The 23,174-nt window shown below is 34.9% G+C and overlaps 1 protein-coding gene across 2 annotated transcripts; it reads right to left on the bottom strand.

Annotated features, from left to right (window-relative positions):
• Window positions 1-21,584, bottom strand: LOC140766580 (probable histidine kinase 1). 2 transcript variants are annotated; one of them, XM_073106002.1, is made up of 14 exons: window positions 21,317-21,584; window positions 19,497-20,453; window positions 18,011-18,067; window positions 16,498-16,725; window positions 15,436-15,529; window positions 15,134-15,340; window positions 11,590-11,720; window positions 10,303-10,352; window positions 8,583-8,917; window positions 8,403-8,506; window positions 6,660-7,089; window positions 6,310-6,590; window positions 4,857-5,036; window positions 1-362 (listed from the first exon to the last, which is right to left on the bottom strand). In XM_073106002.1, exons 2-14 carry the CDS (start codon window positions 20,202-20,204, stop codon window positions 228-230), a joined length of 2,940 nt encoding a protein of 979 aa, XP_072962103.1. In that variant the 5' UTR covers window positions 20,205-20,453; window positions 21,317-21,584; the 3' UTR covers window positions 1-227. The 2 variants fall into 2 exon arrangements, with proteins under 2 accessions (XP_072962103.1, XP_072962102.1); XM_073106001.1 differs by having other exon boundaries at window positions 6,310-7,089.
• Window positions 21,585-23,174: the final 1,590 nt, after the last annotated feature.

Raw genomic sequence — 23,174 nt, 5'->3', positions numbered from 1 at the left:
GAAGATAAATCCTAATCATTCTGAGTTAGCTTCATGAAGTTCACAATATTCTTTGGGGAACAAAAAAAGGGACCATTCATCTCAATTCTAGATGCTGTAAATGATCCCTTATCGTTACATGAGAAAAAAAAAATCATTACGAGGGAATTTCCAAGCGAGGAGAAGACATAACCTCTACAAAATAATATTTCTCAGCTACATTCTCTTTTCAATTTACAAGGATCAGTTTATAGTGTTTGACATGGCAAATACTGCTGGAGGCATTGTTTCAAGTTTTGGAAGGTGACAGGCTTACATAGATATGAATCCATACCGTTGGCAAGGCACTCCGCAGCACTCTCTGCAAACGTGTTTGCCGTCATCTGCACAGTGCAAATAGATAATGTTCATATTTCTTTCCCCATTATAATTGCACATACATAAGACCTAAAGATGAAGAAAAGAAAATACAGAGGTGTTTGTTAAAATAAGAGACAGAAAGAGTATAACTAATTCACAAGCATCAAATGCATAAAATGAAGGTTGGGCAAAAGTTTCAAGCTAGATAGATAAGGCATGAAAACGGGCGTCCTAGCGCATAAGGCTCACGCCTATGTGAAGGTTGGGAAGATTTGATATACACAGCCTTACTCTTATTGGTGAGGGGATTGTTTCCATTAGTTGAAACCCCGACCACTTGGAAGCAAGAGACAAGCCTGACTGCTAAGTGATGCCATCGGCTAAAATAGATAAGGCATGAATATGAACATTAAAAACTTTATAACAACCAGACTAAAGGAAGTGAATGATACTTTAATATAGAAGTTTAGAAAAGTTATGGAACCTAATGGTATCCTTATAGAGGCCTAGAGGTGAATAAGAGATGAAATAACTTGATCGACTAGTGTAAATTAAAGTATGAGAAATAAAAATTATGCTGAATGAGTGGAGAAAGAATACTTCGATGCCTATATAAGAACAAAACATGTCATTGAGAAAAACTCATGAGGTCTACTAGTAAAGCTTTGGAGGGGAATATTTGACAATGTTGAGAAGTGAAGCAGGTGTATCTTAATATCAATTTGGTCTCCAAGTAAACCAAACCAAATATGGAAGCAATTTAGTTGCTAAGAGGATTGAAGGAGATTATAGTAGAGAAAAATAGCCTCACATCTGGCATTAGTGAGATAGAGAACTTGTTGTATGGTTCCAGGGAACTAACATAGTTGGTTTAAACTTTAAAGAAGTGCTTACTTGATCAAATCATGCTTTGATGTGGAGAATGGTTTATCATACAGGTATGCAGGTGTAAATTTCCTCACTCACCAAGATTTATAGTACTCTTTTTGATTGCATTGGTCATAGATGACCTCACTAAGATATTCAATTGGAATATTTATGGTGTATGTTATTGATGATTTTAGTTCAATAGATCAATTTAACACATGAACAATCAGGTAGAAGTTCAAGAAGCTTAGAATCTAAAAAGTTTCAGAACAAGGGGGCCTACAACTAAATATACGATGAAAGTAAATTTGATCATCATTGAATGATGAGGTACTGAAGATGAAGAAATTTTACGACCTATTGTCTATGTTTCATAAAGAAGAGATGATTGATGAGGACATTTGACAAATATATCTCCAGTATATTGTTTGATTTTCATAATAGGAGATTCCGTAGGACGGCTATAACTCAAACCAATATGACGTGCCTACATGAATAAGTTGTCTTAAAAAATATCTGGAAAGCCTTAAAATCATATAGAGGAGTCATTTCATTCAAGAAGATGTCTTGATAGGAGAATACTGAAACTAATGTGAGATGAAAATAGTAGGAATTTATAGCAGATATTTTGAGAAAGAATCTCCCCAAACATCATTGAATGATTGAAAAATGACAATATAGTCAACCTCATATAATTGGAACTAAATGTTTAGTTCTTCATGAATCAATTCTGTTGTGAAAGGAGACATGCTTGTACAACATTTCAGATGCACATCTTTCAGTATTCTTCAATTGGAATAAATAGTTATAAAGAAATAGAGGGGCATTTTCATTTTGGTTGTAAGGAGAAAATCATTTTTTACTTAGCTAACTCCTATAATATACAACAGTGATATTAACTACCACACAAGAAAATTATGCTTGGTTTGCTTCTGGAACAAAGAGGTTAATATTATAGGGTTAGTTGGCTGAGATAATAGTAACTGATCTTTAAAAAGGTGCACTATGTAGAAACAATGGCCGTGCCAGTGGCACACTCCTGCATGTCACTAGCATGCATTTATAATATTTATAATAAATTTTTTAGGATATTTAAAAATAATTTTGGATCTTTGATATATTAATTTTTTATTTTTGGTTTAAATATATATATATATCAAAAGTTCAAAACCTACATTTAATACTTTATCTTTAGATTATTTTTGTAAATAATATATTTTAGAAAAAAAAAATCGGAGGTTATTTGTATTCCTCGAAAACCCCCACCCACATCACCGTTCAATATTTCTTGACCTACTATTAGCTAAATTATCTAAGCACCAGGTCCAATGTGAGTAAGATTAGAGGTAGATCTTTGCTTGCTAGACAAGAGAATAGCACGTTACAAATTCTATCTCAGTAGGATATGTATTTCTATTACTATAAAATTAATAAATAAATTAATAAATGAAAATGAACTAGTTAATGCCTTAATGGTAGGGTTAACATTGTTCTTAAAGATAAAGTAACAGTTAAATAAAAAATATTGTTTAATAGACACTATGATTGAACACATTCATTAAGACTAATATTAATAATTGAACACTTTATAATATAATTGAATACTTCATAAAATAATTAAAAATAATTTAATAATTAAAACTAATATCTAGTTGAACGTAAATAACAAAGAGGATCAAAGACTTCATTTGTCAGCACAAGAATAGCATTAGAATGTTACATTAAATACTATCGATATTCTTCAAAACTCATTCATCGATAATATGCTCGTTGTACCGTCTCACATAATCTTCATACGAATAAAAATTTTATAATTCTCCTATAAAATAATATGTATATTAAACATACATGGGAATAAACGACACTAAATAGGCACAAACATATCATAAGTATATGTAGATTGTGAATATAGAGTATATTAAGGTGCTTCAACTATGGTGGATGTGATTGATATGATAATAATTATGACGAACTCATATTATTCCGTGGGTGCACCTCTCCTAAAATTTTACTACTTACAGACTCAAGTCCTTTGCAAAAACAATACCTATCTAAGAAAGTTGTGTAATAGGAATGTATGTCTCATCTTCATCATCACTATCACTAGACTGAGTCTCGTTATTATCACCATCATTATCATCATCATTCATCTCTAGTCTCATTATCATCAATTTTATCTAAGTCTTCTAAATAATCAACTAATCAGTTCATTTAATAATAATTAATAAAAATAAAAAAATTATAAAAAAGACCGCACATGGCACAATGACCGACACGCGGCCGTGTCAGACAGGCACGGGTCGACACGGCACGACCGTCCATGCTACGTAGCCACATATGCACCACATAGGCGGTGGTAGTATGTAAAGTTCCCCACATATGCATATGCACCAATAACATAGGACCCGACCTCCGACCACATATGTACATGTGGAGGGTGTCACACCTCCCTCCCGTCTTGTATGGTTGATCCACTTGAAGAGGATCAAAACCGCTCGCCATTAATAACCTCTTAAGGCTCTTAAGGCATCATTGTGCCTTCCAGCTCCAGCTAGAGGGGGAGGCGGGGTGTAAATGAGTTAAGCTTGAGCTAGTTGAGCTACGGTTAGCTCAGTTCCAGAAAGAATCTAAAAATTCCTATTCAAAATTGTAAACAAATGGAACACAATATTCAGCAACCAGCCTGAGGCATTTCTTGTGTGTGCAAGGTGGGAAATTGTCAATAAAGAATAGATATAAAAAAAGCTTGCCCTATACAAGACTTAATGCTTTTGTGCAGTGGAAAAAAGGAATATTTGCTTATGCCAAGAATCAAACCAATGACCAGCTATGCGATTACTCCTCGTAACAGGGCTTACTGGTTGGGCTAGGAAATGATTGTCAAAACTAAAAAATTGAATACTATATAGATATCATTGTTAAACCCCTGAATTTAACCAACCAAGTTTGTTTTGACCAAATTAGTCTTCCACTAGACTTAATATAAAAAGGGTCTTATTTTAGCCAACCAGATATGTCATTAATTTGATAGTAAAATACTAAATTTATTAGTATTTTATTTTTTAAATAAAATACTAATAAGTTCAACGTAGTCTTCTTATCATACCGCTGATCTTGTATGCTTGTTATATCATTATATGCAGCAAACTAATACCATATGAGATTACTCCTCGTAACAGGGCTTACTGGTTGGGCTAGGAAATGATTGTCAAAACTAAAAAATTGAATACTATATAGAAATTCCATAGGTATAAATTTTGAATTTTGAGCAAGCCAAAGCAAGCCAAGACCAGCTCAAGCTTGGTTTTTTCAGCAAACAAACTGCGCCCAAGCGGCTTACCAGCCTTCAAATTAAGGCACCCCTAGTTGAGACACTATCTGTGCCAAGAAGCTCACAAGCCTTGAAATTAATTTGATACCCCTAGTTGGAACACTAGCTGCGACAACTGACAACCAGCACAGCAACCCTTGTATGTTAGAAATAATTTATTGGGTTACTTGGGCAGTGATATAACTACAAAGTATAATCCTACTTGTAAATAACAGAGAGAGCGGATGTCACTTGAATGGTAAGGCACCATATTAAGATGATACATGCATGAATGAAGGAAGCTGTGAAATAACAAGAACAATTTGCTGAAAAACTTAACTGCAACTATTGGAATCCTCTTCCTCTTTTGTCCAGCATCTGTGCCACCAGCAGCAAAATTTGAGCAGGTGAGGACCTGCTCATCTCCACACAATACTGAAGCATCCCAGTAGCCAATCTCTTCAAAGGAGCGAATCAATCTTGTAGCTTGCATGCCATCCATTACTGGCATGTGAACATCCTGTAGACCATGAACACCTACATTTAAACTAGGAATTTAAACAATAATTTCATAGCCGCAGTGCAGTTTGTATTTAATGGGTAATCTGATCAAAAGAAAAAGGTTTTACTGTATATTATATGGGTCTGCGGCCAGCAATGCTTTAGGAATAAATATTTGTCTTGCTGATTAAAAGAAAAAGGTTTTACTGTATATTATATGGGTCCGTGGCCAGCAATGATTTAGGAATAAATATTTGTCTTGTTACTCACAAACTAATCTTCTATAAGAGTATTGAGGAAAAAAAAACCATCTTGATGCCTAATATCACTAATCCTTAAGAAACTCTGATTTTATCCCAAATCATGTCAATGGGTACACAACTTGCTTGAGTAAGATTGCTATATATACATATCTATATAAAGTAATAAACTCTCCAACTACAACATTCAGTTTATGTTTTGAATAACTACTTAGTTCTGTTGGTTCTTGTGGCACCTTTTGTGTATTCAAACAATGCAATATCAAGTTGCCCTGAAATCAAACAAAGATGCAAGACTTTATGATTCTCAACATATTAAAAAAGATTGTTATCATTTGATTAGAGAAAAGAGAAAATAATTTATTTGCACTAAAGGTTTTTGAACTTCTCTTTTCTGAACTCTAACAACTCCTATTTAGAGGGAAAGAAACATGCTGAAGAAGCAGAAGAAACTACGAGAGCTAGGGCCTGTTCTTACAATATTAAGTTGTGACTAAAGAATATATGGTAGACAAACTTTAGAGTGCTCAAAAGACGATCAGCTGTAACCCCTTTGCATTAACATCAGCATTGCAATTTGGGAGTCTACCAACAGCAGTATGAATATGCTACCATTTCTTTCTAGTGTTTTTTCAGTGATTAATAGTAGGAAGAGACATGCTAAGTAATATAGAAAGTAGACAGTTAATTGACATTGTTTTAACTACATTTCAGGTTCCAATAATGTTTCTCTATTCTGAGAACAGGGAATTGTTAAAACCCCAAAAGAAAAATACAGGTCACATGGTTGATGATTCTAACAAAATAGAGAATAATATGCCCTCCATATACAGTAAAACCTGAAGTAGCAGCAAATGTTAATGAAAATTATAATTGCAAATTCCATAGATCAATGGTTCTTTCTTGGGAAGGTTAACGTGGAAAAACTTATCCATTAAATGGCTGCTTTGTAATGAAAATAGAAGTAAAGAAACACTAAGAATTAATCTTTTCCCAGCTGCCAGATAATGAAATGAAAATATGGTATCTTACCATTAAAATAAGATCATACTGACAACGCTGGAGTGCACGAATAGCTCCTAAGCCATTATTCACAATATCTACTCTATGACCCAACTTCTTCAACATTGAATATGCCACCATAATGTTGATCTTATTATCATCGACAAGAAGAATTTTGTGGGAACTGCTAGATGGTATGTGCTGAGAGCTATTATCTATTAACTCATGCTCTAAGGCTTGACTTGTAAGCCTTGACTTTTTGCCATCAGACACACAGTCTCCTTTAGATGAAAAGGACTCGCATTGTGAACCTGAAATGATTTGGGCTTTGTTGGAGTCCAACATGAAACTGCTATGCATAACAAACCCATTTGTTGTACCTTGAAATTCATGATTTCTTTTCTTCACACTTCCAGGACAATCTGCAGCATCACAAATTGGTGAAGCACTATCAGCCAAAGCCCCTTGCCTTGATGTCAAATCATTGGAGGAAAATGAATTTGACTCCTCTGACAAACCACAAGCACCAAAGGCATCAAATTTGCTACTGTCCAGGAATTCTGCACTGCAATCAGTGAACCCACCTGAAGTTATAAGAGCACATTGCTTCTCTGGCTTAAAAGGAAAAGATCCATTGAGATCACTAGCACTTGCATCAGCTATAGTTTCAGTATCAGGAATGGCTGAGACTTCACCATGATCACTGAGGGGATCCTGCTTTAGAGGAACCTTACAAGGTAATGTAAATGTAAATCTTGACCCACAATGCTCTTGGCTAACCACAGAAAGTTTACCTCCCATCAGCTCAACCTAATTGGTATGCATTCACAAAGTTAGTGCCATAAATATGTTTTTTCTTTTCTTTTCTCAAGTAATCTTTTCAAGGCAAGGGAAAACATTCAGATGTTTTTAGAACATGCTAAACGATGTTGCAACTCGCAAATGATTTCATACATTTAGATGTTTTAAATTTTGATGTCTGAAAGTATAGAATATATGGAGACTCGCAGAACATCATGGTTACAGATCTAGGCATCTTGCATTAGCAAGATGAGTCAGATGGTTTCGTAAAACAATAATATCACTCAGACTTGCATAGATATGTAGCTATGAGCCTATGTCAATCGAATTTACAGTAAGATCCTCATAGGTAGCTGCCTTGTAACCTTTCTTTGGGTAAGATAGGAAACCTGTCTTAAAAACTTATTCTATAGGTAGCTGACCTAGAATGTAAAATATGCCCTAATTGCCTCCCCAGTGTGTGGCCCCTTCATATTGCAAATGGACAAATGATAGATAACAGAGACAACTAAAAGACAACACGGCCCCTCTGTGACTCTTCTGGACACACAATTAGGGATTAACATCTAATAAGATTCAAACAAGAGAAAATCAAAGTCTTATATGACATTTATGTTACCAAGTCATCTAAAAGCTAATCCTAATTGGAATTTAACCGATAAATGTTAATAAGATTAAAAGTTGAGTTCAAAAATAAATGAACTTGTTCTAGCTTAATCCACAGGAACTCGTGCAGAAGCATTAACATTAATAAGGCAAAATTATTGGCCTCTTGGCCACACTGCTTAACATGCCATAAAGTTCTATTGCTGCTGTGTTGCATTATGTGTTTGGTGTAATGGTAAGGCTTGTGCATTACATCCAAGAGGTCATAGGTTCAAATCTCATAAACAACCTCCTTAGAACTAAGAGTAAGAATACATACATCTCCCTTCTCCACACCCTGCATAGGCTAGGGTCATGTGTATTAGGATGACTTCTTTTATGAAATCTTTCATGAGCGTGCATAAACATTTATTTCCTAGTTATCCTGAGGTCTTATCAGTAGCCAGAATATCCGTATCCTATTCAACAATAATCTCCGCTAAAATCTCATAGTTACCTACTGATATTGGAGTTGCACAGAACATTCAATAATAATAGAATTTGCAATCGATGATACACAAAACAACAACGGGCGTAAACCATGATCAAGCATGAAGAGAAGTACTGACTCAGTTGTGCTACAAGTTAAATCCTTCTTTCCAAGAAAATGCTATAGTGGGAACAAGCTTAGGACTCTGTAAGGTGAAATATATAGGAAAATTCTTATTTTGTCTTACCAATTGTTTGCAAATTGCAAGACCAAGCCCTGTTCCACCATATTTCCGTGCATGATCATCACTTGCTTGCATATACTCTTTAAACAGCAAGGGTAAAGCCTTTTCTGTTACATCAAAAAGAGACATGTCAGGAACCGTTAGAGTAGGTTTCACAGGGTATGCACAAAGAACTAACTCAACCTGGTATTCCAATCCCAGTGTCATATACGCTACAGCACAGCCACACAATTGTCTGATGCTGCTTATGATGCTTCTCAATACCTTCATCAGGCAAACATTCCTTCCCAATAGTACTCTTTTGCTCAAGATCTTCTTCACATTGTGGACAATATGAAGTGTCCCTGTCACTAGAACTTTGAGTTGTTGAACTTTTGAATAATAATCTTGTGGATGGAAAATCAGAAATTTCAACTGTAAGTTTTTCATGGAATTCCGTTTGACATCCAGGACACTGTTCAGATACCACGTGAAGATTTATCCCAACTTTTCCTTTATGTGTGAATTTAACCGCATTGCTGCAAAGTTAGTTCCCACATAAATTTTGCTATTCACTTGCTAATATTATCAAATCGAAATTTGAATATCCAGAAGAAAGATTCATTACAAATTCCACCCATCAACAAACATACTGTGATTGTTGGTGTAGGATTACATATCAGTCCTTGTGCAAGGAAAGAACAATCCATCCTGTTGTTGTATATTTGCATTTCTCAATTAAATATTTGCTGAATAACCATCTTGTTTAAAGAAATGTCAGTTAACTCAGACAAGATATAACATTTTTTTTTAGGTAATCACACTATAACAGTTCTCCAAGAAGAATTACATAAATCAAGAATAAACAAGAAATCTACATTCACCATGACCAAAATCACTGGCATCCATATTGGCTTCCTTATAGAATGTAGAAAGAGATGAGCAAAAGACTTCTTACTGATTTGTTTAGTTCCAAATTCATAGAAATATATCTCTTAATTCAGATAGGACATTATTTTTACTTCAAATATGTTTACCAAACGTTCCACATAAAATATTTTTATTCCTCTAGAAAGCTAGAACTTCATCTTCCCTAGTCCTAAAAACAGGTCAGCAGCTTGGGCTTCAAATTCTTAACTTATTTGAAGTTTTGAACTGCAAATGATGTTAGGCAATAACTGTGCAAGTACTACTGGTTAATGGTTATATTGTCATATATTTCATTTGTAAATTTTTAAGAGGCTATCTTCTCACATATTTCATTTGAAGTTTTCCTAAAATCTTCACGATGTACTATATATGTGTTTTTGAATGTATGAACTTATACAAACAAACTCAATGTCACACAAATGCTTTCCACAGGTTTGAATTATCATCCATCACTAATGAAAACTAGGAAGAATTAAGCTTAAGCTTAAGATATGAATTGAACACTTAAATATGACTTTCAGATGAATCAATCCTACAAGTTCAATTTGATTCCAAGAACAATGGAAAATTCAAAGAGCAACAAATGTACAGAATGATGACAATAAGTCTAGAAATATAAGCAAATCCATCAAAACTAGACAAACCCAAGAATACTAGATCATATTGGGGCTCAGAGAGTAATTTTAAAAAAGTGGGAACTTTCTGGGTTTTCATATGATATACTAAATTTCAATTTTAATTTAACTGAAACACCCATATGAACAATTCCTTTTATCATTGGAGTGAATATAGATGAACCATGGGGTTCCTAATTGCAGAGTTATGTGCAAACATCTTCCAATGATAAACAACCAAACCAGGTCTCATTAGGAAGCATTAGTTCAGCGGCAAGATTATATCATTATATAACAGAATTATCTTGAAGAATACATTTCTTCATGCATAACAAATACCAAGAAGGTAAGATTAGTTACATGTCTTGCTTAACTCTTACCTGATCAAGTTGGTCAGAATCTGCCGAATCCTTAGGACATCGCCTACGACCTATAAGAAAGTTAAATAATTACAACAGTTACTCAATATAACAGATTAATGCTAGAAATATGAATTAAGTCATTGCTATTTTCTCTATATAGCAAGCATCAGCTCCTAGAAGTTAGTTGTGTGTACTGTGTAGTTATTAGTGACAACGACGAGATTCTTCAAGGTCCTAAACAAACAGCTTCTCTTGAACTTAACATAAAGCAGACAACAGGAAGTACCTTATCTAGGCACATATACAGCATTAAAGTCAGTCAATGGCATCCAAGAAAGTCTTCTTTTATACATTAAAGCAAGATAACCTGTATCATTACTGAGACAACTAAAGGACAATCAGAAGTCATACCATTAAACAAACTCAGTTCTTGTAATCAGCCTAACACAGATACCTTATCTACAAAAGATTTCCACCATTTGTGTTTCCGCAGACCACAGTAGGATGTACGCACCAATGTAATGAAGAGAGCTTTCTTAGAGCAGGAGGAAGTTTATTACAAGAATACAAGTAATATAAGCTCTAATCTTCCAGATAGTAGAGATCACCATAGATTGGATGGATGAACCACCCCTACTGCTTGTGCATTGATGTAAAACATATCAGAGCTTGGATATGAATTGAGATCAGAAGTTCCAGCAAAGGACAAAAACATATCTTTACCAAGTTGGACTAAATAAGAGAAGGAACAAGTAACTACTGATTTACATTTCAGCAACAGAATTTTAAAAAACTGCAAGACAAACAGAATTTTAAAAAACCGCATGACTTTTGTACTAAAGTCATATAACCAAAACATTAACCCAATCTTACTATGGTAAGATTTAGTTGCCTTCAACTCTATGATTTGCAAGAAAAAGAAAAATTGGAATTCCAAAAAAAATCAAAGAACACCTAATACTTTCTAAAAAAAGAATTCTAAATTCAAATGGAAATAAAAAAAAATTTCCAGTCCATAATGCAACTAAACTAGGACTTGGCACATTAACCTTAAAACCAACAGCAGAAAATAGCTAAAAAACTACCAATAATAGTACATAAAATTTGTTGTTTTGACTCACTAGAACTCTACACTAATACACTTCCTACTATTATAGACATCTATTAAATGTGTCTATAAGGTTTGATTATTGATCCAAACGTTGGCACTTCCAAATAGGCTACTAAATGTAGGGGAAAAATGGTCATTCAACTGCTTCTAAGACATAGAAACTCTCCTGGTGTTCAGATAAGTAGATCACTTACCTCAATGGGCACATCATTGTCTACATGCCCTAACAAGGTCAATTCCTTCTTCAGTGATGCAGCAGCAGTTTGAAGTACATGTTTAACTACCTCTCTAGGTCTAAACTTCACAGCCTCCAACTTCATGGCTCCTACACAAACAAGGAAAGTACTATCAGATGAGAGTTCACACTACACCATAGTCTAAATCCTATAAGGGAAGCAGAAAAGGAGAGAAATGTGAAGAATAGTATGAATAACATTCAGCTTTTGAATTTTTTGTTCCCAAATGGTAAAATGCGTGGCCTGGTTAATGTGGTCTGCATACTCGTTAAGTTTGTGTTTTGAAATTGCAATGTTCTGAGCATAATGATTACTTACACTCATCTTGAGAAACTCCAATTTATGGATAACGAAGAAGCCATTTAAAATACATTCATGACATGAATACAACTTCATATAGTTGCAAATAAATGGATGAATTAATAAGTAGGAACTCCTCATATAATCAAGTCTGTCGCTTCTGACCACTTGGCCACTCTCCCCTTCCTGGGCCGACTTCACAAGCTGAAGCTAGTTCAAGACTCCATTTGCAAGTTTCACAGAGCCTTCCAGAAGAATTTCTTTTATTAACAAGGTGTTTTATGCTTAAATCCAATCCTTGGTATAGGGACATTCTAGCAATTTCACTTTAAGTGATGTGAAGTGCATGGAAATTCCAGCAATCAAACATAGTGATTCCTTAATATTTAATATGCCAAACTTTCACTAAATTTCCTCAAGTGGAGCTTGATCTGACCTTCATAGCGGGGATAATAGTTCATATCAACAGCATCACAGAACCAAATTCTTTCACTAGAGAGACACCCTAAAATTCTGAATCAGATCTGCATACAAGAAGTCAGGAAACTCCAATTCTCAGAATCTGACTACATTTCTTCCGCTCTTGTTTTCAGTTGTTTCCAATCTGAGGGATGAATATTTACCAGATTTATGACAAGGGATAGCCTATAGGGTTGAGTGCAACTTTAAGTTCTACAAGTACTTTTACCGACAGGAGTATTGTGGAAGGTCCAAGAAATAACACGAAAGCACAAAAAGAATTCAGATCAATGATGGTCGTACCAGTAGCACGTGCCGTGCACGCCTCGGCACACTCCATCATGCCAGTGACACATCCTTACGTGTCATTGGCATGCATTTATAATATTTTTAATAAACGTTTTAGAATATTTAACTATGTTTTGGGGTCTTCAATATATCAATCTTTGATTTTTGGTTTAAATGTATATATATTAAAAGTTTAAAACCTATGTTATAATGCTTTTTTCATATTATTTTTGTAAATAATTTATTTTATTAAAGATAAAGTAATAGTTAAATATAAATATTATTCAATACATATTATGATTGAAGATATTCATTAAAACTAATATTAATGTTTGAACATTTCATAATATAATTGAATATTCCATAATATAATGGAACACATCATATTAATTGATAATAGTTTAACAATTAAAATTCATATCGAGTTGAATGTAAAGTGACGAGGAGGATCAAAGACTTCATTTGCCGGCATAAGAATAACACGAGAATGTTATATTAAATATTGTCGATATTTTTTAAAACTCATTCACTGATAGTATTGCTTGTTGTAACGTTTCTAATAACCTTCATATAGATAGAAATTTTATAATTCTCCTATGATATGATGTAGATATTGAACATGTACGATAATGAACGGGCACCGGCACAGACATAGACACACAATAGTATATACAGATTCTGGCTCTAGTGGGTGTGATTAATATGGTGGTAATTATAATGAACTCATATCATTTTGTGAATGCACCTCTCCTGATGTCTAGCTACCTATAGACTCAAGTCCTCTATAAAAATAATACCTCTTTAAGAAGGTTGTGTAACAAAAACACATGTCTCATCTCCATCATCACCGTCACCAGACTGAGTCTCGTTACCGTCACTATCACCATCACCATCATTATCATCAAATTTATTTAAGCTTTATAAATTATCAATTGATCAGTTGGTTTGATAATGATTGTGAAAATAAGAAAATTAAAAATATATATATCTCCACATGACACAATGACCAGCATGGGTCGGCAAAGGTGTGTGCCATTGGCACACCCCGTGCCAAATGCCGTGCTAGTAAATGATCCAGATACACTGACAGGTGACTGTGTGCCCGAGAGATATGGACCATCATTATATTTATAGGAAGCAACAACTCCTAAGGAAAAATCTCCCCCTGATAGCTATTTAAAGTCAAAGAGGCTCAAGTAATTCTCTAATATGAAGATCGACATATCCTAAATTTATCAATAGAATCCCACAATGGTTTGGTGATCGAGTCTGACATCAGTAAAAACTCTCTCAACCAATAGATACTCTGGATCCTCAATGAAACAGAGCTGTGATAATGGAAATCCAGTAAAGAACTAGCATTATCCAGAGCTTAGGCTCTTATATAGTCACAGATCTGAAAGTAGGTTATCTTGATATTTGGCTAGCCAAGTGTCTTAGATTACTAAAAAACAAGCTAAAAGCAAAAGCAGCCCCAGAAAGATAGAAGGGATCAAAGGATTCTGGACAGGGGGGTTGACTTGAATGACAATTAAACAGCAAATGTTAAAATATAATACTGTGTTCCTGGAATGGAAAATATAGTGAAGATGCTACTGTATACAAAAGCGATAGGAATGCTGGCAGCATGCCTAGTGTTGTTACTAAAATTTAAAAACTCGAGCCCTTCTTTCTATATAGCTTCTTTCTGCCTCTCATTCATCTTCAGTGCTGTGAAGACCAAGCAGGAAGTTGCCATCAACAGCTCACCAACTTGTTCTGACACAGGAACTATATGTCCACTGTTAGTAACTTAAAGGACCTTTAACTTCACCTTTCTCTCGGTGGTCAGAAATTTACCAGGTTAGGTGCCCGTATATAGTTCCAAATTGACTACAATGCCAGTACGTGAAAATACATGAGGCCAGTTTCATTTCATTCACAGGGCAGGCTTAGGATCCCATCCAACAAATATAAGTCCCTTTCTTGGACTAATCTTATAGATATTAAGGGCATAAAGAAAGGCCCGGGTAAAATAATGTACTCCTGAATAAGCAACATGTTTCCTGATCTATAAGTCTCTTAGTTTGCTTGCATGGACCAACTAAATATCAAAAACTGCCTCTCTAAGAAATCAGTGCATGCAACAACGTACTCCTGAACCAGCAATAGCACTTATTTAACAAAAACTAGCGATAATCAATTAAAAGTCAACCAAATCATATGTCCTGTCAGCCAAATCATATGCTTATCCCAGTATGATCAGCATGTGCACCTAACCTGTATTCTCTACTCTAGAAAGTTAATTCGTTACCTAACTGGCCAAGTTTTAAAGTTCACCATATTTCGTCACCTTGGATGTAATGTTTAGCTGAAGCCAAAGACAATTATCCTAGCAAGAAATATGCATTAGGCATACCAAACCTTGTTGATTTCAGTACAATAGCTTTCCAAAAATCAGCATATCCAACAATACCTGACTCAACCTTGGAAAGGTCAAGTATATCGTTGATCAATTGCAAAACAAGATCTCCAGAGGATAACATAACATTCAGCAACTCATGTTGCTCTTTATCCAAATTAGTGGACGCTAAAACTTGAGCCATGCTAAGCACCCCTGAGAGAGGAGATCTGATCTCATGAGACATAGTTGCCAGCATTTGTTTTGCACGCATAGTTTCCTCTACAGGTATTGAAACAGGTGAGTATCATTAGGACCAAGGTAACCAACATATTAAAAGCACCATTACTCACACATCTTAACTGTTATTTTATAACCTTGTATATGCATTGTCTTATTGAGTTCACTTTCTTTAGCTTTCTGGACTGCTATCTCCTCCCGTAGCTTTGCCATTTTCTCCCTTTTTTCCACCTGTAGTATAGGCAAACTGGAATAAAGTTTCTCTCCACGAATCAAAAAAGATGAAATAGAGAAAGAAAGGTGGTAATGGAAAAGAGAGAAAGAGAAAAAATATTGAAGTCTCGGTCTCCTATCACTTGATATAGTGGCATACAACCTCATGTAGCATGACATATAAGTGACTAAAAAATCAACTGCTCTAGGGAGAAAAATTACAAAGAAGGAACTTAAACGTAGTAAATGATGAGTAATTATAGAAAATAAGACAACACACAGGAACTAACTAAAAACCTCACTAGGTTCCTGGGTCCCAGTATATAGAAACAAACAAGTGCACAAACGCATGATTATAGCAGCATCTTATTAATCTCTTAATTCATAAAATCTCAATATCTATAATAAGAGTTAATTCTCAACTTTATAAGGCAAATCGTAAAATAAGGATAATTATACCATTGGCAAGGAAATCCTCGTTCACTCTCACAATCAAAAGCCAAAATGGTATTAAATCAAACTGAACAAAAGTGATGTAAAACGCATATCAACTTCCGTGAAATGGAAGAAGCAGGACTTTTACTCACTCACTCTCAGGTCAAAAGGGATGTCTCAGGAAAAAAAGGACTGCTAGACCCATTAGAAAGGCAGATGTTAGGGAGATATAACTTATAAATAAAAAGACAAGGAAGTCAAATCCCATGAGAGGGAAGAATCAGACCACTTGTTTTCCATGAAATACCAGTTTTCTAGTGGTAAGTGGCGACAGCATTATTTTCAGTACAGATGAGAACAGAATAATCATTTAAAGTTCTCAACCAGGAATGAGCACTACAATTGATTATGACATAGAAAATTCAGTTTGAGAACAAGTGTAATAGAAGAATAATGGCAATTCAACTATGTCCTTTTAAATGATTTTCTCAACATATTGCAAAATAGAAGAATAAGACAGTAGAACTGTAAAAGTATAATAGCATCTATACCTGATCAGTTACATCCATTCCCATATAATTCACACCGATGGTATCTCCTGCCTTGCTAAACACCGGTTCAACATATATCAAGAAAGTCTTTGCTCCAAACAATGGGGTATCAAATGTCAATTCCCGCTTAGCAGGTAAACCTCGGTCTAGGACTTCTTTCTTGAAATCCTGAATCTCCTTTACACCAATTCCACTGAATATTTCAATATCTGTTTTACCTATAATATCCTGAAAAATCAGTTACAACTGCATCAAAATTTGAGAGAAAAAAATTTACTGTACAGAAACAGCTCTTTCACAAAAAGAATATCCCAGCTGCCCAGCATACAACAACAGCTGGATTAAACCATAGTTTTAAGTTCTCTCTTTAGGTATTAAACATGGCTGAGTCCAACTTAGCATAAACCAAACAATGTGAGCAAACATACATTATATACGAAGAACTTATTCTTGACAATCTTGTCTTCAGATATCTATAGGCATTTAAACTACAATCAGAAAATTATATGTGTAGTCACAAAATTATCCCATTCAACTTAGCTAATTGAAAACTTATATACTAAAATCTCACCATCCTCCTAATTGGCAAGTCTGAGCATGATTATTCCAATAATTCTCACTCAGCATTTATTTCTACATATTATAAGACCGAGTAACAGGCGTTTCATGGTTCAGATGTTTAAGCAATAAGAAAAACGATTCTTAGAGAATCAGAGCAGCTGCAATGAGAATGCTGAGATGGATGGGAGCATCTCTAGAAAATAGTAATATAAGGACCGTTGCATCCAAGACAGATTTGCAGCAGTGGTAAAATGGATTAGGTTCAAGAAGTATCTTCAAAGTTTGTTCAGACAGGAAATTGGCATACAACAGATGGAAAGAGTATGGAGAAGAGGAAGTCAAGTGAAAGGATATATCATCTATAAATAGTAAGATTACAGAGGAGAAAGCTGATTCAAGTGAAAGGTTCCACGAGGGGCAAAGGAAGGCCAATGGGAACTTGCTAGATCGAGAGAGAAAAAAATATGATGTCTTCTAGTTGACTGAGGTCAATGGTCATAGCCAAAGATTAAAGTTCAATAGTGCAAGAGATTCATCTAACTGTTCCTAACAAAGTGGCATATGAGGTACTAATGTTGCTTGACTTGCTTCACCATTCTGAATAATATATACATATATATATGCACACTCAGCTTCTTTCTCACTTTTCAACACAAGTTCTTTCAACTGTCATCGAAGTTGTTCTAGAAAATGTGTTCTTTACTTTCATAGTGAAAGCATTTATTCGTTGTGAGAATGGCACAATTAGATGTGTTGGCAAGGGCATTCCCAAAGATATGCAAGTTGCACAGATAGGTTAAATTTATTAGCTTCATGCATTGAGAGGTAGACGCAAGGTCATGATATATGAATATGAAGGACAGTGCACTACCTGTGTCATCATAACTTAATAATAGTGTCCATAAAATCCAGACCTACTGTAAACTCAATTAACTAAAGAGAAAATATATACCTCCTCTGCAAGTGATGGAAAGTGATTATATATGAAACGATACCGCAATTCTTTGTCCTGAAATAAAAGACCAGATTGTAAGATGGACTTGCTATACAGTGGATAAGATACCATCTATTCCTTTATTAAGAAAGTCTAAATGTGCACACTAAGCACTTCCATAAGCGCTGCAAGTCACCCAATATATATATAAATTATCAGGTACATTCCAAGATAGATAGAAGTTATTGTTGAAACCAGTAACCCAATTATATAATCCAATAAGGACATCAGTGTCAGATCATAAATATTTGGAGAAAAAAATATTTTCACACTGTTATATAATTGTCAAATATATGGAGATAAAACATCATGCTTTCATTGCCATTTAGTTTTACATGAAGCAACAGAAATAATGTGAAATTTGACTTTAAGTTTTTCTGGTAATGGTGAATCATCAAATAACCTAATATTTAATTTCTTAAGTTTACATTCCGAGAAGCAATACTAACAATGGTGATTTCTACGTAAGAAACCTTTGCTCATTCCAAAATTGAATTTACCATGAACATTCATCTTTTAAGAATGACACTTACCTTAAGCATTCTTCTTTTTTCCTCCTCTATTTAGAAAACATCTCTTAGGCTGTAAGGTTCACCATCATGCACAATGGTGGTTGATTTACCACTCAAGTAAGAAAAACCTTCACAATGGAAAAAGATTTCACCTTTCCTTCACCCATATTGCATGAGCCTCGTGCAATAGGAAACTCTTTCCTCCTTTTGTTGGATAATGGAGTGATTCATGGTTTGGTAAATTTTTTTTTATTCATGATTAGGCATAATTAATCAAAGTAATCCATTCAAAAGGAGGAATGCAAGAGAGAAACGTTAGCCAATATGAAAGCCAAAGAAAAATCTTTTTCAGTGAATAATTTTCTACACTTGACAACCAACAAAAGGGTGGCAACTTTTGACCAAACATGCCAACCCAACACAAACCCACCAACCGATAGAAGGGTTCGGGTTTAATAAAAACAAGTACATGTCTGTCATAAGAGGATATTAGTTATTAGGTGAGTTGCTTTCATGTTTGCCTATTTTGCAAAAATTAAGGAGCAAACTCTTTTGCAAAACCAAAGATGGAGTGTGCAAATATTTGCAAAATTTCAGAAAGTTTTGTTAGTGTAAATCAACTTTACTGATATGAAACTTTTGGATAATCTTCTCTCACTGATATTGATCAGGAGTGACTGAGGTTGTAATCCTACTAAATAAGAGTATCAATGTAGCTCAAATGGAGTTAGTATTACTGTACGAGAACATCCATATTTCCCTCTGCTTCTTTTCATGTTTCTCTCTCCATAAGAATCCTACTTAACAAAAGAAAAGTATAGAAAAAAAAAATCATATAACTGCACAGACACCACCATGATATCCTGCACAAGATATATGAAATCTAAAATTTATCTAACATATCTACTGCAAAACAGTTTAGCATAGGGCACCTGATGACCAATAACAATAGGTGCAGTCTGAAGAATGAAGTGCAAGAAGTTGTCAGCTCTTTTTAAGATCTGAGATAATTCTTCCACTGGTGAGGACTGCGTTTCGAGATTTTTAATTTTCTCCTCCAATTTTTGCTGTAGTGCCTCTGCTCTGTGGATACTTGACTGAAGCAATTTATCTAGTTGCAATGCCCGTTGTTTCCAGTATGTAACAGTATTATACTGTGCATCTATGTCAAGTTTTTGGTTGTACAAAAGAACATCATCCTTCCTACTAGGAAGTGCTTCCCAGATGTCACAAACTTCATCTAAAATAGAAATTTGTCGTTTCACACCAACATACTTTTCTTCCTCAAAGCGATGTTCCTCTAGGACCTGTAGTTTCTTGAGTTCAACTTCTATTCTCTGTTTGCGTAGGATGTCAAGCTCTTCACTTAGAAGGCGAGCAGCATTAGCCTGCTTATATTCCCAATGTTTTATAAGGTATGCCAACTGCGAAGAACCCTTTTCACTGTAATTAGTGAGTTCCCAGAGGCAGTCAAAATCTACAGCAGTAGACTCTTCTTTGATAATAACTTCCCCCAGCATATCTTGGTCTGTTCCAGGCTTCTCTACATTGAACTGCTTCCCAGCTTTATCCCCTATATCTTTAGGCCACATGGAAGGCAAGGCATCCAAATCTGCTTCTCCAAGATGTTCATCCCCCATTCACAAAAGATGAGAAACAGCTGATAAAATTTGCACTGAATTTCACTCTAACATCAGTAAGCAGAGCATCCAGCAGTTCAAACCTTCATGTCACAAGCATCACTGTTCGCCACTAATTTTCTGCTCAATATTCAAATAATTGCAGTATCAATAATGTACTTTTGGTGGCTAATAGAAAGAAATGATGCTTTCCAGCGGTTCAATCTTTATTCAAGTAAGAACATGGCAGCAGACCATCCAAGTTTGAAGCTGTAATAGCATGTCAAAGTGTTCAGTATTAAGGACAATGAACAGCGTGCAGTATGAAGTTCAAAGCACTGATAGTAAAATGTCACAACTTGTGATGATTACAAAGAAGAAGCAACAAAAATATAGGTGCATCGAGGTAGATATATCATGTAACAAAAGGGTAACACTAGCAGGTTGCTTAGACTAGTACAACACAAAAAAACAGGTAAAAATTTGCATTTGAAGAGAAACCAACAAGGTTCGTTACATGCACCAACTACTCTACAGACAAGAACAAAACAAAATACAATGAGAAAACCCAGATAGTATTCCGTACATGCAAGCTAATCAAGTACGGACACAGGATATATGCAAAAAGAGAGCACTATTTACACGAAGCAACTCAAAGATGGTCATGCATTAACCAAATACTTCAATAAACCGACAGACAGGTATAGTCAAGCAAACGTCTAGAGAAACCTTCAAAGGCATGTAAAGGTGCATTTAAAGAACTCATGCCATTGTGGTCTGGGTGCAATTAATAAAGACTCAGGTCTGCAAACAACGAAATGAGGCCCCTAGATGAACTAATTTCCCACAGCCCATTTGAGTAAATGCCAGAAAGACTTGAACTCTGATAACATGACACCCGGCGAACGAGGCAATGCGTCAAATCACAAAGCATTTCCATTGAACTATTTGCCCATAACCCATTGAAGTCAATGCCATAAAGACTCGAACTTTGATATTACAACACCGCAAGAAAGCACCAACGCGTCAAAGCAAAAGATCCATTTCCCAAGATCAAACCTTTCACACGAAAACACAACAAAATCCGATGCAATACAATCCACATTATAAAATTACGAACAAAAGAAACGTACCGGAACTCCCATATTTAGGGGATATTTGTAAGAATAATTCGCCAAAGCGAAATCTTGTTTCTTCTTTGCGGGGTTTGGAGCTCGCGTGAACGGATGAATCGGAGAAACGTAGAGAAAGCGAGGAAGGAATCTAAGAAAAGGAGGAGAAAAGAGGCGACCATGTGGAGGAAACAATTTAAAAATGGGAGGTGAAACCGGATTAGAATTTGGATAACAGCCCATATGCAATGCCGCGAGGAAGTGGGAGGACTGCTTTGGTGCAGTTCTTCGATCCCTCTCTGGTTTTGGTACTGGAACGAGAGCAAGAGACGATGAGAAAGTGCAAAGAAATAAAAAAATAAAAAATTAAAAAATAAAATAAAAGGCGTTTTACAAATAACCTCCTATCTTTAACATTATTGCAAATACACCCCTCCTTATATATGATATTTGCAAAAACCCTTCCTCATTTGTCAAATTTACACACATACCCCTCAAATTCAACTTACGTTAATATATAGATGGGTATGCAAATAGCCAATCCAAACTGCTAGTTTTCAATTAATTTTATCCTCAATAGAAAATCAAAGCAGACCACAATGTTCTCCACCACTTGTATGACCAAATAATTGGCACCAACCTCACGTTCTTGGCATCAAAGCAACAAAGGATTAAGATTATTTAATGAGTACACCCATAAAAAGTTAACTTTTAGATTGCGCGTATTCAACAATTCTGATTACATTCGAAGAAACTAAGTAAAAAAATATATATATATATATATATTATCGAACCACACGGGATCGGCGTGAACCAAATCCCAATCAACTAGGTTTAAACTAATCAGTTGTAAGCTAGTAGACCACTGAAACAAATATATAAATACTTCATCAAACTAAAGATCCCATGAACCTTTCAGAAGTACAAACATAGGTATAATATATAATTTTATAATCTCCAATATGGGGAGACAATTAATCACTTTATAGTTGGCATTTTATGGGAAGGAATTTGGATAACATTTGACCACTTGGTCACATGGAAATGAGGTTACCACGTCACATAGTAGTTGAGGTTTTATAACTCCTAATCATTCCTTTAAACATAGATTAATGAAAAAGATGGGGTCTAATTTAATTGGGTCTTGTCAATATTTAGTAATGCAATCCGTATTGCACTAAGTAAAGTTCTTGCTTACTCTACTTAATTGCCTTGAATGTTATATAAGGAAATAAGTTATCTTAATATGGATTTTTGTTAACTATCTTGAGAGAAATGAAGAATTTAATCATCCGTCCAAGATCCAGACATTTGTTGTTCTTCTCTCAAATAGGGCTAATTAATGTTGGGAATTGAGGTTAAATCTTCATATAAATCATAAAAGAATTATAATAAACATATAGGCTTATTCAAGTCCAAAGTTGGTTTAATCTCACAACTTTAGCAAGTTGAGGATTATATTATGGGCACATTAAAGCTGTAACTAAAAGCATCTATTAGCTGTAATCCAAGCATAATTTAACCTAAACAAGGGGCTTAATTAACATGCGCCCATAGATTAAGAGAGGCTTAATCCCAACCCCTTAATTAATTTTTATATAAGACATGAAGTACTTTTGGTGCATTAACCTGCATGGGTGCCCAATAGAGGTAGGCATGTGCATATGAAACTATTTGAAGTGTTAATTAACAACTTTGAACAAAGATATTATTTAAGTAATTATAAAGTTCAAATGTGCAACTTGGAACGTGCAAGATGGTTGTCTGCATACTATTATTAACAGGAGGCAAAGAATAATATTTGAACAAAATTAAATGAAGTTAGTATTGGAATATGATGATAATAATTTATGTTCCCATTTAATGGGAGGAGGATCTT

Source organism: Typha angustifolia, chromosome 9 (assembly GCF_048772165.1).
Source record: "Typha angustifolia cultivar Huaian chromosome 9, ASM4877216v1, whole genome shotgun sequence".
NCBI classification, from domain to species: Eukaryota; Viridiplantae; Streptophyta; class Magnoliopsida; order Poales; family Typhaceae; genus Typha; species Typha angustifolia.
Note: the sequence above shows the minus strand (reverse complement) of the source record. Positions and strands in the feature narration are given on the sequence as shown.

Excerpts from the sequence above, each read along its gene's own strand:
- LOC140766580 (XM_073106001.1), bottom strand. The coding sequence starts at position 20,204 with ATGGGGGATGAACATCTTGGAGAAGCAGATTTGGATGCCTTGCCTTCC. Across the intron at positions 15,341-15,435 it reads TAAGACAATGCATATACAAG|AGGAAACTATGCGTGCAAAA; the intron begins GTTATAAAATAA and ends CAATACCTGTAG. Across the intron at positions 7,090-8,402 it reads TTGCAATTTGCAAACAATTG|GTTGAGCTGATGGGAGGTAA; the intron begins GTAAGACAAAAT and ends CATACCAATTAG.